The sequence below is a fragment of the Sipha flava genome, unplaced genomic scaffold (assembly GCF_003268045.1).
Source record: "Sipha flava isolate LNK unplaced genomic scaffold, YSA_version1 121_pilon_pilon, whole genome shotgun sequence".
Lineage (NCBI taxonomy): Eukaryota > Metazoa > Arthropoda > Insecta > Hemiptera > Aphididae > Sipha > Sipha flava.
Window position 1 is genome coordinate 231,178 of NW_020271747.1, and position 19,234 is coordinate 250,411.

At 32.5% G+C, this 19,234-nt stretch overlaps 2 protein-coding genes across 2 annotated transcripts; both read left to right on the plus strand.

The window, feature by feature from the left end:
* Window positions 1–6,894: 6,894 nt before the first annotated feature.
* LOC112693975 (zinc finger MYM-type protein 1-like) lies at window positions 6,895–7,714 on the plus strand. Its single transcript, XM_025569271.1, has 2 exons — window positions 6,895–7,032; window positions 7,372–7,714. The coding sequence occupies exons 1-2, from the start codon at window positions 6,895–6,897 to the stop codon at window positions 7,660–7,662; spliced, it is 429 nt and encodes a 142-aa protein (XP_025425056.1). The 3' UTR covers window positions 7,663–7,714.
* Window positions 7,715–9,328: 1,614 nt separating this feature from the next.
* LOC112693976 (ATP-dependent DNA helicase pif1-like) lies at window positions 9,329–18,560 on the plus strand. The gene is made up of 2 exons (XM_025569272.1): window positions 9,329–9,481; window positions 17,991–18,560. Exons 1-2 carry the CDS (start codon window positions 9,329–9,331, stop codon window positions 18,558–18,560), a joined length of 723 nt encoding a protein of 240 aa, XP_025425057.1.
* Window positions 18,561–19,234: the final 674 nt, after the last annotated feature.

Here is a 19,234-nt window from a genome sequence, read left to right on the forward strand (position 1 = left end):
AAAAAAAAAAAAAAAAAAAAAAAAAAAAAAAAAAAAAAAAAAAATCTGCAACATTTCTTGATATAGTCAACTGATAAAAAACAGCTGAATTCACACGTTTTATATTTGTTTTTTAAATTTAATTATTTATACTATAATTTTAGATACTGTCTTTGAACAAAATTTGAATACCGCATCTTTACCAAACAACTTCGGCGGTTGAATTATCTAGTGTTGTAGAAATATACCAGTACGATGTTCAACACCGGGTATAAAATAATATTTTCATATTAAAATTGACTACCTTTTTTGATTGATTTATATACCAATTTTATTTTTCAGATTCTTTTACTACATCATCAACTGGATGTGATACTTCGGTTGGTAGTCAAACTCCAAATTAAATTTCGGAAAGAACTCCAAGAAAACTGAAATACAAGGGGCAACTTAGTGAAGCTCATAGATCAATAAAAAATTTGGAAAAAAGTGTTTCACAGATTGTATATATATTTGATCCCGTTCAAATATTGAAATCAACTAAAAATATGATTTTTAAACATAATTTTAAAATTAATGATGAGTTAGTAGAAAAAAATATTGAAACACATTTTATGATTATGATTCTATATGTAATATATGCATGGCACCAAAATTGACCTCTTCGCATGTTTATCCAGGACTATTTAAAAAAATGAAACTACTATTAGCTACCCAGATATTTAGTTAAAGTGTTGCTGCTGGTATGTCCATAGTTTTAAATTAATTAATTATTGTATAATGTCCATCGCTAAAATTATGTTTTATGATGGTCTCAACTCTATTTTTGATTTTAAAGGAAAATTTTCAATAAAATCTTTAAATACTTTTCATTAAGTAACCACAGACATATGTATAAGTAAATATTTTTTTTTTTTTTATCATTGATTTGTAATTATTAAATACCCGTAAATAATTATTAATATTAAATTTAATATGTATCAATTTCATATTTTTTAACTACTTTGTAACGATCACACACACCTACTACCACCCGCTATGCCACGCCACCGGTATCTCATGACGTCACGCATCGACCCATCGATCTCACACTGCAACGACGGTAGATAGCGCTGGCACGATGTAATATTAAAAAACATAAAATTTGTAATACAATTAATAAACTTTCAATTTTCTTTAACAGTAAATAAATAGTAAAATTCAGAAACGCCTACAGTGCATAATAAATACATATCTCCAAATACAATATACATTAATCTACCAAAACGTATTAAATGAAACATGTACCTTTTACTCACCCGGGAAATTAAATCAATAAACACCAAGTACACATATATATGAGACCGACAGACCAATTCGTTACATCTTTCTGACCAAATATCGGTTGCGAGATATTACTAAAGGTTCAGAGTCCAGGGTACGGCCTTAAAACCCCGTCTGTCGGACTGCCTGGCCTAAAAATATCTCCCCACCGATGTCAGCGTTCCCCACCAAAATAATCTCAGTTTTCAATAACGTATTCGGCGCCTAAATCATTTTCTTTTTAAATTTAAAGTTGTGTGAATAAGTAAATAGTTCGGTGTGGCCTTAATACCCCATACCTTTGACTATTCTATTTTTCATTGTTATAGGGCTCCGTAATACACTCGTGTCCCCTTTTACGCCGCAACATTGAATAATTTAAATTATCATTTTACTTCAAAATGCTACAGAGCCGTAAGTTATTAACATATTAAATATTACTTGTTATGTTAAAAGTTATATTTTGTTAAGTCTTATGTTAAATGTTATGTTAAATTTTATTATGTAATTATACATATATCTTTATCCATTCTTGTAAAACAATTATGCTTATAAATAAACTTATTTTGTAATGATAAAACTCGACGTGTTCAGTTCATTACAACTTAGGTAGATTTATTTCTTTTATATGGTACTAATATAATTTGTTATTGAAGTTGGTTAGTATAAATTTAGATTTGATAACATTTTATTCAAAAAAATCCTTTAATTTTGTCGGTTGTCACTAAAAGAATTACCTATTTCCAAGCTTTTTTCCTAAATGGTATTTAACAGGAGCAAAAAGCAATGTGATTTGATTGATTTATCATAGTATAATTATTGCTAGAAATTTATATAATTTGAAGGGATTTTCAAAATAACATTTTAATCATATAAATCAGTTCAGCTCGAGCAACCGTACAGCGCATACGTGCAGTTCATTGTTCCCGAGCTATGTTTATACATTATTCGTTAATCTTATCGGTTTACGATCTAATTTTTTTTTCAAATCCAATATAAAGTCGCAGCAAACTTTCAACTCATACTATCAAACCACTTTAGCACCTTCAATCATCGCTACATCAAAAAAAGTAATATATTTAATTAATTAATTACTTAATAATAACAAGAAAGAAAAAAAAAATTATCTATATCAGTCACTCCAGGCACCGTTAACGCGGTGACCTTTGGAATGCAAACCAGATAATCGCACCATGCAATCTAATCCGCCTAAAAGTAAACAAGCTAAAACGGTACAACCAATTAAAATAGTTAATAATCAAGTGATTCACAACGCTTTTCCATTATCAAGCCCCGAATGGCAGCAACAGCAAAATCTTTCCAAACGTAGTCTCCCCTGTTCATCAAATAGCCCGAACAATATCCAAGAGAAAAAACCAAAAATTTTTTCCTCGCCAAACTGATTTTCCGTATTATCTGAAAACGAACCCGATACAATTGATAACGATGACACTAATAATCAAAACGAACCAGCAATCACACAAACAAACAAAAAAGACCAACCATCACCAATATATGTAAAAGGAACACTTAACTTTTCTAATCTTAGAAATGCAATTGGCAATCTAATTGGGCAGGATAGCTTCACTTGCAAATCAACAACCACGCATCTAAAAATACAAGTAGACACTCCTGATAACTACAGAACACTTATACACTTTCTAAAAGACGAAAAAGCAGAATACCATACCTTCCAACCTCAGTCAGATAAATCACTCAGAGCAGTTATAAAAAATTTTCATCATACAACCGAACCCACTGAAATCACTTCTGCTCTAGAGGAGATCGGCTTTACCGTAAAACAAGTGACTAATTTAAAACACCAAAAAACCAAAAAAGCACTACCATTATTTTTCATTGATCTTGCTCCTGAAACTATAAGTAAGGAAATATTTAATATTACTTCCCTACTGAACACAAAAATCAAAGTAGAAGAACCTCACAAGCGCCGCGAAATTCCCCAATGCCCAAACTGTCAGACCTATGGCCATACAAGGAGCTACTGTTCTAATTCTCCTCGCTGTGTTAAATGTGGTGGGACTCATCCTACCGCAAACTGTACCAAATCACCTGAATTTCCGGCAAAATGCGCGCTCTGCAACGGCGAACACTCTGCAAGCTACAAAGGTTGTATTGTATATAAAGAGCTTCAACAGCGTCGCCGCCAACCTCACAACACAAGAAATAACAATTAGCAGCAACAACCACCACCAACCAATCACCATTCGCAGTCCATCAACCAGCCAACACCACATCCATCGACACAAATTCCAAGAACTCAACATCACTCATACGCAGAAGTGGCAGCTACTAATACAGGCAGGCCCGTCGCTAGAGCATAAGCAGGTTAGGCCATTGCCTAACATTTTCAATGAAACTGGGGCGGAATTTTTTTATGATGGAAAATTCGTTGTATTAAATTGTTTTAGATGTTGCAATCAATAATAAATTCGAAACATGGATATCACATTTCAAAACAATACTATAGTGACATATAAAAGCAATTTGAGTAGTGAATATCTATTATCCTATCTAATGTTGTACACAATATATTATTATTCTATATTTATCTATATATAATACACGGGTTTCAATGATGACCGGCTGGCGGCGGCTGCATGCTAGTCTGGAATTGCCATGATATTATCTTATCGTAGTGTCGGTGCAATCGACAGATAAAATAGAAAATCTTAATAATTACGACAAAGTTTGTTGATTTACTATCATTCGTAGTTTGTTTTTGGTTTTTGACTGTCGGTCGTCAGTCGTCACTCGTCAATAATCAATATAATACCAAATATTAGTTATTTTTTACGAATAGTACCTATCAAATATTCAAACGGGCAACGACAAAGAAATACAAGTAAGTACATATAATTATAATGATTTATATTATGATATTATTATAATACATATTTAATTCTTAATTTTTCTTATAAGCGCTTAAATTTCAAACTTTTACGAAATATGTCAAAATCGTGAAAATTTTCAAGTAAATTTGCAGTTAAAAATTCATAAGCATTTTTTTTATATACCTATTAGCTTAAAAACTTCAATACACAATCCATAAGTTTTTCTTCAAATAACTATAAAAAAAACTTGTGCGTCATTTTAGAAAATTTTTTATAAAATTTTGTATAATAAACAACGATTTTAAATATTTATTATTCTAAAATTTTAAGTCATAGAAACGTATAAACAATTTTGTATAAAAAGCTAAGAATTGAAAATTTGACACAAGGTTTTCCACAAGTTTTGCTTACAATAATTTTATTAAATATAGCCCGTATCCCGTAGGTACTAGGTATTACGTAAAAAAAGACCATAAACCCACAACAGCGTTTTCCTTAATTTATAAGCACAATTTTTTTTTTCAAATTTAGTATTAAAATATAAAATAAAAATACTAAAAAACGATATTCAGAATACTTATTCGAATATATTTTTTTAAATGTATTTAGAATAGTATTCAAATAAAAAAAATGTATTCAAATACTTTTATTCGAATACATTTATTCCAATACTTTACAAGATTGCCTAATAGTTATAATATTAGATTCTATTACAATTTTAAAATGGTTTATACTTACAATATAATAAAAACAGTAATTTCATTTACATATTAGTTATATAATTCCGATATAATTTTAGGATTTACCATAATTTGAAAAACATTTTCTTTTATAAATTATGGCATCACGGAAACGATTTTTCGGGTGTAAATATATGAAAATTAGAGAAGCTAAACAAAAATGTATTGATAAAGAAGTTGGAAGTTTCACAAAGTTTTTATTGAAACAAACAGAAATTCAACAATCAAATTCAAGTGATAAGAGTTTAGAAGCAGTTTCTTCTGATTTCAAAAAGTCATCTAAGTTTTCTTTAAATGTTAATAATACACATCTAACTACTATTTCCACTGCCCCATTGAAGTCTTCAAGTCAGGGCCAGCAATTAAATTGCAATATTGACTGTTTACCTTCGACTTCATCCAGTATAACTTATAACACTTCACCGACAAAGGAATTTGAATTGGTTTCTTATTCGGATACTGATTCTATGGACTTGAATATATCCATCGATAAAAATGTTGATGATGATTCTTTAGAAAGAAATATTTTAAAAACCCTGCCGATGTACATGATGATCCTTCTTATTGGCTTCTAAAACTGATTGATTCTGTTCGAATGTTATTTATAAAAAAGGGACCTATACAAATTAAATCTTTGAATTTTCCATAAAATCATGAAAATAGAAAATTTTCTGTAGTATACTGCCAACGTGTATTAAAGAATGGTGAATATTTTGAAAGATCCTGATTAGTTTATTCAATAAATAACGATGCTGTGTACTGTTTTTGCTGTAGAATGTTTAGTGTCAAGTTATTTGACACTGGTGTTGCTTCGGGAATTTGGTATAATGACTGGAAGAATTTGACTGCCCATTTTAAGATACATGAAATGTCCAAAACACATATTTTATACTACTCTAATTGGCAAGAAATGTTAACTAGATTAAAATTAAATCAAACTATTGACTCTCATAATCAAAAAATTATTGATAGTGAAAGAAAACGTTGGAAGGCAGTTTTGGTCCGATTATGCGCAATTTTGCGTTGTATGGCTGCAAAAAATCTAGCGTTTCGAGGAACGTCATCTGTAATACATTCACCCCATAATGGAAATTTTTTGAAGCTCATTGAATATTTTTCATTATTTGACAATGTTTTAAAAGATCATTTAGATAAGATAAAAAATAAAGAATAACATGTTCATTATTTAGGACCGCAAATTCAAAATGAGTTGATCAGTTTAATATCTGAAAAAGTGAAAAGTAATATTAAAGTAATAGTAATTTTGACTATGGTAAAAGACGTTAAGTATTACTTTATTATTTTGGATTGCACTCCTGATTGTAGCCATAGAGAACAAATGTCAATAATACCGCGGTTTGTTTCTACTACAACAGGTGATGTGCACGAACATTTCATTGGGTTCATTGAAGTTTTTGATAAGACGGGAGCTGAATTAAGTGAGCGAATAATAAAAGAGCTTATGGATTTGAAAATAAATATAAATGACATGCGTGGTCAGAGCTACGATAATCGCTCAAATATGAGAGGAAAACAAAATGGTGTTCAAAAACGTATATTAAACATTAATCCTCGTGCGTTTTATGTACCTTGTAATTCCCATTCATTGAACTTGGTTATAAATGACACAGCGAAATGCAATGTGGATGCAATTTCATTTTTTGGCATAGTTCAGAAACTCTATGTTTTTTTTTTCAGCGTATACTAATAGATGGAAAGTTTTACTACAATTTTTGCCAAAATTAACACTAAAAAGAGTATGTGATACACGTTGGGAATCAAGAATTGATACAATAAGGCCAATACGGCATCAATTTGGAGAAATTTATGATGTTTTGCTTCACATTAAAGAAGATTTGAATTAAACTGGTTCACATGGTCTGCAGATAAAATCTGATGCATGTGCTCTTTTAAAAAATATCTGTGATTTTAAATTTATATCCTCTGTCATTGTTTGGTACAATATATTGTGTGCTGTTAACCCAATAAGTAAACAATTGCAATCTATACATTATGATATACAAATGGCCCTTAAAAGTGTATCAAGTATTGTAAAGTTTTTAAAAGAATACCGTCAAAATGGGATTCCCAAAGTTATAATAGCTGCAAAAGACATTGCTCTATTAATAGAAATACCAGGAAAATTTCCCGAAGAATATCAAGTACGTAAACGACAAAAAAAAAAACACATTTCAGCTATGAAAACAGAGATGAAACGCCTCTTCATAATCCAGAAAAAAATTTGAAGTAGAGTTTTTCCACGCAATAATGGACACAGCCATTAATTCTTTGCGAGAAAGATTTGATCTGTTAAACCACCATTGTTTAAATTTTGGATTTTTATACAATATTAATTTATTAAAAAACTGGGAGCACGAAACATTATTAAATCATTGCAAAGATTTGGCTATTTTATTATCAGTAAAAGAAACATCTGATATCAACGCAGTAGAACTATTTGAAGAACTAAAAATATTTTGTCAACTTACCGAACCAAATAGTTCTCCCAACAAAATCTTGAGCTTATTTATAATAAAAAATTACAAGAGATTTACCCTAATATTACAACTAGTTTGAGAATTGTTCTAACGATTCCGGTCACTGTGGCGTCAGCTGAGAGGAGTTTTTCTAAGTTGAAACTTATTAAAAACCACCTCAGATCAACCATGAGCAATGAAAGATTAACCGGGTTAGCATTGTTATCCATTGAGTCCCATTTGGCGCAAGAATTGGATTTAGAAGACATCGTTCAAGACTTTGCTTCAAAAAAAGCAAGGAAAGTTAATTTTTAGTTTAGTACACTTCTGTGGACTGCGAATTGTAAACATTATAACTCAAGTTGAAATACATATTTTATATTAACTATTTTATTAATATTATAAATTTATAAGATTATTATTTTTATCATCATAGATATAAGACGTTTATTAATTTATGGAAATAACAATATTGTATTAACTTTACTTTTTGAAATTAAATGCAACAATAATTTAAAATTTAATTTATAATATGTTATTTATTATATTAATAATGTGATAAAATTGTATACTATAATATATTTAGCTTTTGATTGAAAGGGGCGGCCTTACGTTTGCCGAAGGGGAAAATTTCTTGCGACGGGCCTGAATACATGTAACACACCACCGTCCAACTTCCCCGACACCCAACAAACATTTAGCATTGATAACAATGTACTAACTAACTTTTTAGAAGACTTTAAATGCATAATAAACCCCCTTATATCTCTCCTCACAACAGTCATGACCAATCTTTTAAATGTCAAACACAACATATAACTCATTTACCAACAACTCTCTCACGATCCTCTCATGGAACGCAAATGGCCTAAAAAATCACAAAGACGAATTCTTAATCACTCTACAAGAAAAAAGAATTGATATTGCATTAATATCTGAAACGCACTTTACAAACAACTACTCACTCAACCTACCAGGTTTCCGCTCATATAAAACTAACCATCCAGATGGAACTCCACATGCAGGTGCTGTTATTTATGTTAGATCATCACTTGCATCGCACCAATTTACTAATTTTTAAACAGACTACATCCAATCTTGCGTGGTATCCATATCAATTAATAGTATTCCCATCTTAATAGCAGCTATATACTGTCCTCCTAAACACGCCATACATTCAAATCAATTCGATCTTTATTTTCATACACTTGGTCATAACTTCATAGTTGGTGGCGATATAAATGCCAAACATATTCAATGGGGATGCCGCACCACAAATCCGAGAGGAAACTCACTCTTACAAAGTATCACTCACAATACCCGACGAATCATCTCACCTCCCAACCCCACCTATTGGCCAACGTCTCCTAGAAAGAGACCGGATATTTTAGATATACTTATAACAAAAATCCCTAGCACGTTCCACTCCTCGATTATAAATCTCCATGCTCCATGCTCAGATCATTCCCCCATTCTAATCACAATAGACTGCCAGCCTTCGCCCAACCAATACAATGCACCACCGTTACATTCTCAAATCAACTGGGAAAATTTTCAAAAATTAATCCTACAAAAAACTAATCTAAAAGTCCTTCTGAAAACCACAGCTGAAATTGATGACGCTGTGAATCTCTTAACATCCAATATAAAAACCTCAGCATGGGAATCAGTTCTACCATCGAAACCACACACACCCATTGCAATTCTTCCTTTATATATACGTAGCCTTATAGTACAAAAACGTCGCGCTCGCTGTTTATGGCATAGATCTAAATACCCGACTGATAAATGCCACTATAATGCACTCGCGTAAAATCTCAAACGCATCCTAGCAAATTATCAAAATGAATCTTATACTAAACACTTAATATCACTTACGACAAAAGACGGTTCTCTCTGGAAGGCAACGAAAAATCTTCTTCGCGTGCATAACCCTCCAGCTATCCTACGCGACGCCAGTGGTAATTGGGTACACTCTGACATGGACAAAGCTAATATATTCGTAAACCACCTCGCTGACACATTCCAACCACACAATACCATCCTTCTACCGGAAAAAATCAATGAAGTTGAGCGATTTCTTGACATACCGTTACAAATGTCCCTTCCTCCTAAACACTTCTCTCCAGTTGAGGTAAAATATACAACTTCAAAATTTCCCCGAAAAAAGTCTCCCGGATATGACCTAATAACAGCAGAAGTACTTAATCAGCTCCCCAAAAAAGTTATCATACTTTTGACCTACATATATGATTCGATGCTTAGATTATCCTACTTCCCATTACTATGGAAGTATTCCTCTGTTATACTTATCCTGAAACCAAAAAAACCTCCAGACTGTCCATCATCCTACAGACCAATAAGTTTGCTACCAATACTATCAAAAGTTTTTGAAAAAATGCTTCTAAAAAGATTTATTAAAATCGTTGAAGAAACAAAAGCTTTACCCGATTCACAATTTGGTTTTCGTAGCAAACATTCCACCATCCATCAAATTCACAGAATAGTAGACAAGATATCTTTCTCCTTAGAGGAAAAACAATACTGTACAGGTGCTTTTCTTGACGTTTCCCAAGCGTTTGACCGCGTCTGGCACGTAGGTCTACTGTTCAAATTGAAGCTCATTCTACCAGCTAGCTACTACCTGATTCTGAAATCCTACCTAGAAGATCGCTTCTTCTCGGTACGTTACGGATCATCCACCTCCCCACCGAAACCAATCAACGCAGGAGTCCTTCAAGGTGCAGTCACTGCTCCTCTTTTATTCAACATTTTCATATCCGACCAACCAACAATACCCACTTCCCTTGTTGGTGATTTTGCCGATGATAAGGCAATAATAACCAACAATATCGACCCAATCACTGCCTCCCTCAACATCCAAGAACATCTCTCCCTCCTCGAACAATGGTATAAGGAATGGGGAGTAAAAATTAATGAATCTAAATCCATACATTGTACCTTCACGCTTAGGAAGAAAAAATACCCTTAATGAACAAATTCTACCTGCCATTAGCATTAGCTACCTAAGCATCACCATCGATCAACGTCTCACCTGGGCTCCACATATACGTAATAAGCTCTTAACCCTAAACGATCGTTTTCGTCTTCTCCGTTCACTTCTTACTTCTCATCATATAAAATTATCCACTAAATTATTAATATATAAACTCTACTTAAAACCAATTTGGACGTACGGAATCCAATTATGGGGCTCCGCAAAACCTACAAATGTCAACCGTATCCAGCGTTTCCAGTCGAAAATCCTCCGTGCTATAACCAAAGCACCCTTCTACGTATCAAATCATACATTACATAACGACCTAACCATCTCTTCTGTCAACGATGTAGCTAAGACATTCTACAGACGATTTAATTTCAACCTACAAAACCACAAAAATCCTTTAATCAAAGAACTTGCGTCTATAAATATACCCGGCAACTTACAAAAAAGGTTGAAAAGGCGATGGTGTAGGAACCTATTAGTCTAGACCAATCTAACTCCTATTGTTCTTCTTTCTATATCTACCTTTGCTATTTCCACTTATCTTTATGATATTTTCTAACATTGTTTAACACTTTTTTTTTTTATTCTTTTTTTTTTTCTCATATTTAACTGTAAAAGTGCCTTCACTAGAAGGTATCTTTAATCCGTCCTTCACTCCATAGTTATCTATTTCATCAATTTTACTTATTGTTCAAACTATGTAACAGATTGTGAAAATATAAATAAAGTAATAAAATAAAAGAAAAATCATATAAACCAACGATTGAAAGCAAAAATGTTAAAAACTCAAAGAAATAAACTGTATTTTAATATATAATTAAACCAGTATTGCATTTTCAACATTTTCTTATGAAGAGGGGATCCTGAAAAACAATATGTACTTCAAAAGCATTATATTGAAATAAAAGTATTGACTGTATTTACATTTTATATATTTTACAAAATAAAATAAAATCATCTTTTTTTTTTTGCAAAATTCGGTCAATATTGCACCCACTGTTAAATAGTTTTCATCCCTATGAATCGATATCATCACAAGCATGCAATTTAATTTAAAATAATTCAACTAACTTCATTAATTTTATAAATAGTTTCTTAAAAGTTTGACATAATAATTTATCTTTATTTCAAACATAATATTTCTTAAACATGTTTTGATTTGCTTCAAATATGAAAATGTGCGTTCATTTGATAGATACAGTGGAGACTGATATAGTATCTGGCAAGGAACTGAAGACATTTGAATAAATTTCTTTGTTACAGATGATCATAGCTTGAAGTTTGTTTACTTGTTTTATTCCATGTTTTTTAACCTTCTTTGTCATAACATATACTCGGTGGATAATAACGAACATAACATTATATCGGAATCTGGGAGATGAAGACACCAAGGAACTCCCCCTACGTTAAATATTAAATCTCGACCAGTTAATCAATATGATTCGACTCAATATTTAATCTAATATAATACAATAATTTCTTGATGAGAAAATAAAAAAATTGTAAAATTATTCAAGTCCAATTGAAAACAAAAAGTATTCAATAATGTTATGTTCATATTGCAGTTAATTACAATTAAATTTAAGAGTGCTAAAGGTTTTTAAATTTTCGAAGTAATATATCACTCTTTTTAAAGCTTTAAATGTCTTTTTTGGTGGCATGTATAATCTTTAGTTATTTATTCATATTTGAGTATGAGGACAAAATATAACTATAGATCAGAACCAAATTCAATCATGCTATATTCGATTTATAATTGTGATGCTTCTTGATGTTATATTTACTAATATATAAGAGATATATATTTTTTTTTTGATTTTGGTAAATTTACAAAATATGAAAAGTCAATAGGAAGTTATTGTACTTTCATTCCTCTTCCATAACTGCTCTCCTCTCGAGATCTAGCTACTGTATTGCCACGAATGCGAAATTTTTAACTGCTCGAAGATGAAATACAGAAATAATACAATATAATATACCCTTAGTTGAACGCCGGGGAAAGGACGACGATGATGTACTGTGGTCAGTGCCCACTAACAGCAGCCGCGTGGACGAGCGAGCGATGTATGATATCAGTATTTCACCGCAAGTAAATATACACTGTTGCACTTTTAATCTCGCTTCTTCTAAATCCTGTCTCCTACCCCATACACCCGTACACAAAATTCCCACTGTAAGTGTCATTTTATTTCTCATCAAAGAGAACGAAGAGTTCCTTTTTCGTACAATAGGTATATACTTTCTAATAAAGGAGTAATGTCGATGAATGAAATATATCTTATACAATTTATAGTCATTTAGCACCGGGAAAGAGGGAGAGAGAGCGAGAGATGAATGTGTGTCCTAATCAACCAATTAGGTACCGAGTACACTAATCTCGTACTCGATTCGAATACAAGGTGCCTACACTCTTATAAGACTGTTGAGGCAGGTGATTTTCGAGTTTTAACGGTTTTCCGAATTTCTCCTCGTTTATAACGACTGCACGGACGGTTTTGTTAGTTATTAACCAGAAGCTGTTTAAAGCGGAGCTAGTCACACGTGACTTCAATAAAGATCGCACCATCAGCAAAATGATTCACATGCTCTGCTGGACCATGTAAATGAAAAAATGTGAAATCTTCCTGAAAAAAATTGATATTTCGGGGCGGAATCCGAAACGCAAAGCATACGTATAATGTCGTGCTTTTAGCGTAAAACGTGTAATGTTGGTGCATTGGAAACGGAAAAACGTACAGTCGTAAAGAGACAATTTTTTTTCTTTTGTTGGAAAACGCATAAATCGACGGATAAAATAGTACGAGAACCGTCCGGTACCGCGACGACGGCATCCTACAATGTTGCGTACGTGTTTTTGGACATAAATTATATTATATTAGGTTAGGTGCGATAACCGTTCACGCCGCACGTGTCCGTTTTCGTCCGGCTACCTGCTACGCCAACCGATTCGAAAAGTACATGCACCCTATGCGCCTCGTACCCCTGCATGCACGTGCATCGCGAAACTACAGACGTAGAACCGTTTTACGGTTCAAAAATAAACCGGGATGGCAGTTTTCGAGACGTTCGGCGAACGCGCGCGCACGCGTGGGATTACCTTGTCAGATCGAGTTATTGAATATTTGCACGCACGAAGTATTTTTATAGGTTTACGAGAGATAGTCTCCGTTCTTCTCGTTCCGTTTGCCGCCCTCCCATCATCCACTTCCGTTACCCATTCTTCTTGTTCTACCTGTTCATCCGTTTTTTTTTTACCGCTGGATAATGCACACCGTTCGTGAAAACTATAATAGTAAAATATTCAAAACGCTCCCCCGTGAAACGGATAACCGTTAAAATCGACCCCTGGCCCGTTGCGCGTGATCTTTTTGGAAACGTTTATTCTTCCTTTCGGCCGCCGTCCAAAGTGCCACGCCGATTGAACGCGCGTCCGCACGTTTGGTTTCGCGTCATTTAGCACGTTCGGTTATGCGCGACTCGACGGGGATCCGCGTTCGAAAATACAAATCGTAGTCGCTGTACGCAGGCATGTAGTTAAGGGAAGCTAGGATGTGCCTGGCCCACCTTTATATGTGTCCGACCTTAAGCCGGCCCACCCAAAGTATTCAGAGGGGCCCAATGTTATATAATGGCTTTTAATTTTTATCAAATTTTTAATATTGCCTAAATATGATGCAAATACAACCAAATATATCGGATTTTAATTAAAATTTAATATAATAATAAATGCAGAAATGGATGAAAATTTAACTAAAATTTTATCAATAAAAACTGACTGTTTTTCAACGTATGAGAGATGATAACTCGGGAATTAATATCATTTTCAATAAACTTTATCTTGAAGCTACTAACATAAGTAAAGAAAACCATATAACAACACCTATTCAAAAACCAAATAAGAACAATAGAACAAAAATAACCACAAAAAAGTTAAGGCAATTTATTTTTACAGAAGAAAATGCTTTAGAAAAATAGAAATTTATTTCAAAATTTGATTTAAAGCTCAATTTATTTTTACTGACATTAGATTACTTAATTAATGAACTTGACAAAAGATTTACAAATAATAAAAATGTACTATCTTCGATATCTTATTTACATCTCCAAAATTAAAGTTTTTTAAATTATGAACAGTTAAAACCTTTGGCCCTTCACTACAATATAGATTTAGTAATGTTTCTGTTCGAAATTAAAATACTACCTACGACTATTAAGAAATATGAAATCCAAAATAATACAAAAACTAAAAGCTCAATGAATCTGGATGATTTCCTTGAAAAGTATAAAATTGTATTTAATGAAACTTATAAATTAACTGTTATATCAATCACTATTCCGGTAACCAGCGCAACATGTGAGAGAATTTTTTCTTGTCTAAGAAAATTGAAGAACCATATGAGAAATTGTATGTCAAATGACCGACTGGTCAGTTTTTCAAGTATTTTTATCGAAAAAAAAATTGCCAAAAGTTTGGACCCAGATGAATTTGTTAATATATTTTCTATAAAACATAAAAATAGATAAATACTTTTATATTAGTACTAAATTATATTTATTGTATTTAATTTAAAAATTGTGTCTAATCGTATATATATATATATATATATATATATATATATATATATATAATACTTGGATTTTATTATCATTATAATTTTTAAAGCATTATATGTATTTGATTTTTATTTATGTACTTAGACGTATTTTTTCGATTATGAACGGAGTGATAGAATCTATTGGTTTTACAATGATATGCGCTTTGTTTTTTTTTTTATGTCTGTCATCACGTTTTATGGCAGTAAAAATGCTTCGATTTTCTTAAAAAGCAACTTTTCTGAAAGGAAAGTGAATGTAAATGGTACTTTGGCAAGTCAAATATCAAACTTTTTCAATACTTTTTAAAAGCATCGAAAAAAACTACAAAAAAATTATGAAAAACAGGAATTTTTACGCAAAACCACGTTTTGGCAAACTATATATATATAAAACCGTATACACTTGAAATTTTACCAAATATTTAAATTAGCGTTTTCTATACATGGTGTTTTCGAAGTATTTTAAAATTTTTCGACTTGTTTGTAGATAATTTAATTTTTCAATTTTTCTGAGTTTTTTATTTTTTAAATATCTATAAAAGTCCAAACACTCTTGAAAATTTAATACAAGATTCATTATAAGTTTTAATTACTGCGACTAAAAAAAAAAAAAAATGGAAATCGTTTCACACAAATTTTTTTATAAGCCCATAAAGTTCAAATTTGTATAAAATGTACCAAAATCACGATAATTTGCAAGGTATTTTGTAGATAAAAATTCATAAAATTTATTTTGCTTATATTTAAGGTTCAAAATTTTAATATTAGGTTATCCATAAGTTATTCTTCAAAAAATTATAAAAACATTTTTACCGGACTTTAAGAAAAACAATTTATGACCGTTTGAAATTTAAATTCTTACAAAATTACATAAAATAATGATTTATTCTCAAATGATTTTAAATATTTATTATAATTCAAAAAGTATAAATCGCAGTAACTTAACATTTTTACCAGTTGTTAATATTGGGATTTTCTTCAATTTACATTTTTTTTTAAATATTATATTGACTTAATTATTAAGCAACTTATAGGCATTTGAAATATTCGACTTTTTTTACAATTTTTTTTTATAATCGTTGATAAAAAAAAAATTGTCTTGTACAAAACACTTGAAAATTTAATAGATGATTTCAAAGAAGTTGTTCTTATTGCCATTCAAAAATTATTGAAATCCATAAGCGTAATTTTTTTTATAAGCATTTAAACAGCGTATATTGACATTAAATTACATGTAAAATATATAATAATATATAATATAATAAAATATATAATATTCTAGACAAACAAATTATATTGGTTTTTGGAATTTGCTCTAACTCAAAAACCAAAAAAACGCAAACACAATTTTTACAATTTTTACCAAATGTTTATATTAGCCTTGTTTACGCCGGAGTAGTTCCTACAAATATGGCGGTTGACTAGTCCGACTCGCGTGTCGGTTTTAGGAGTGAGGTGATCTTCACTCATATATATATATATATATATATTACACGATAAATTGTAATAGCGCATTGCGCACAATAAATGTATTGAAAACTACAAAATAATTGAACATAATATGTACAAATAATTAAGCGGGCGCCCAGAAAATATAAATAATACTAATATAAATAATAATCAATTGAGATTACATACAATTCACAAAATAATAATAATAACAATACGAGTATGATAACTTGATAACAAATATGTCACCCGGTCCAGAATGGCCAACTTGACGGCAGTTGAATTCGATCCGAAATCATCTGATCGGCTACGACTGGTGGCTTGGGAAAAACCCGCATGTTGATCCGCAAATAATAGCTGGGCACTTCGGATGCGACACGACGAAAATGTCGCGCGAAGGAATTACGACGGGTTGCACGATGCAGTGGCACAACACGACGACACGGCAACAACGGCACGGGGGCGACACTCGGCGCGTAATGAATGCACGCGCGGACAGTAGGCACTACAACACAGGAACGATGACCCGTAGAAACGCGGCACTTGTCGCGTAAACGAGCGTAATTTGTCGGCACGACGATACGGCCGCGACGGTACGTGAAAAGAGCGGCACGTGAAAAAGACGATCGCACGAAATTAGTGACGACTCGACACTCACGAATTGTATCGACGCGCTTTGCGTCACTCACACACGAGTACAATAACCAAAGCGATCGACAAAGGCGTATATAGCGACACGTAATGGCAGACGTACGACTGCGCGAGATAGTTGCGTAACGCACACGCGAACTCGACGACACGTCGCGTCGGGACCGTCACGAACGACGGAGAAAACCAAAAAACCGACAATCGGCACGTGAAAACGCGCAAATGCACCGGTGTCGGATAATAACGCCCGTATATAAGCACATCGCGCACAACGAATTACCCAACGCCGAAAAAACGGTGTTCCTGGGATAAAGGCGCGACGGCACTCAAAAAAGGAGAGGGAAACGACAACCGGCGCGGTCGGAGAGCGCGAATCGAGGGAGCAATATATCGGAGCGAGCGGGACGCGTGGCCCCGACCAAAGATATTGTACAACGGATGACGACGGCAGCGACAAAGCTCGTTGACACTCGTCGCAACACAACCGCGGTATAACGCGAACCGGATGTCACCGGGCGGTTTAGTTTTGGCGCGAACGCAAAGTGCGCGGCGCGAACAAGCCTCTTTTTATACATGGTTAAGTTTTAAAAGTGTTTTGACATATTTTGCCTTATTTATAGACAATTTAAATTTACTATTTTTCTAATTTTTTTTTTTTTTTTTTTTTTTTTTTGAAATACCAATAAAAAAAATTTGACTATAAGAAAACTCTTGAAAACCTAATACAAGATTTATTATAAATTATACTTATCGAAATTAAAAAAATTTGGAAATCGTTCTTTAAGCATATTTTTTTCAAAATATTATACTGATTTTTAAGCAACTTATGGCATTTGAAATATTCGATTTTTCCTAATAAAATAATAAGAGCCGTTTCGACTCATTTTTTTTGTTAGTTAAATATAGTTATATAGGATATTTATATAGACATTATATCTCAATAGAAAATTTTTGGAAGACTGTATGATTACTTAATTACTTACTGTGCAGTAATATCATACAAATCTATTGATAGCGCATTGAATGAAGATGATGCAGTTAACTATCCAGTTGAATTTTTGAATTCGTTAGAACCACCCGGTATACCGCAGCATTTCTTGAATTTGAAGGTCGGCTCATCAATTATTTTACTACGGAATTTGAATGCACCAAAACTGTGCAACGGCACAAGATTAGCTGTAAAAAGATTGATGCCGAATTTAATCGAAGCCACAATATTGACTGGCAAAACGAAGGGGGAATTTGCACTCGTCCCACGTATTCCTCTAATACCAACAGACATGCCATTTGAATTCAAACGGTTGCAATTCCCCGTGCGCCTATCATTCGCTATGTCCATCAATAAGGCACAAGGACAAACGCTCCAAGTATGCGGTTTGGATTTGGAGGAGCCGTGTTTTTCGCACGGGCAATTATACGTGGCCTGTTCAAGAGTTGGCACTCCAAATTGTTTATTTGTGTATACCCCAAATGGACAAACAAAGAATATTGCTTACACAAATGCGTTGGATTAATAATAAAGAATTTAGAAAAAATAAATGATTTTTATTGCATTTTTGTGTTGGTGCTGCGAAGCGCACAGGAGTCGGCTATTAGTTATTATAAAACTAATTTTAACTGTACAACCTACGTGCTATTATTTTCGTTTGAAAATTTACGTCGTTTATAGTATTATATTCGTTTGTTGCTAGGGGATTGAAAAAAGAAAGAAGGTAAATAATAAACATCTGATTTAAGAATTTCATTTAGAGAAAGTAATAACTGTACACGGGCGAATTCTATATATGGGCTACGAAGTGCACGGGTTCAGCTAGTAAGATTATTATAAAATAATAATAATAATATATATATCTAATAAATCATCTCTGTTTAGAATTGTTATTCGTATGCAATGATACCTATCATTGCATTCGAATTTAACAAATCAATTGTATTGACCTATCCTATAAACGAGTTGAATTCCACCCCCTATTGTACAGCAGAGCGAGGCCCATCCGGTTCTTTAATTAATAGGACACTTATTCAGATATAACTCCTTCATAAGGAATATCTTAGGGTAAAGAATTATAGAATGCCCAAGACTTCATACTTCCAAGATTTTAGTGACTTAATTAACAGTCATAGATATAAGACTATGGTAACAACACATGAGATAAAAAAAGTATCGAAGATAACACCATTACAGATG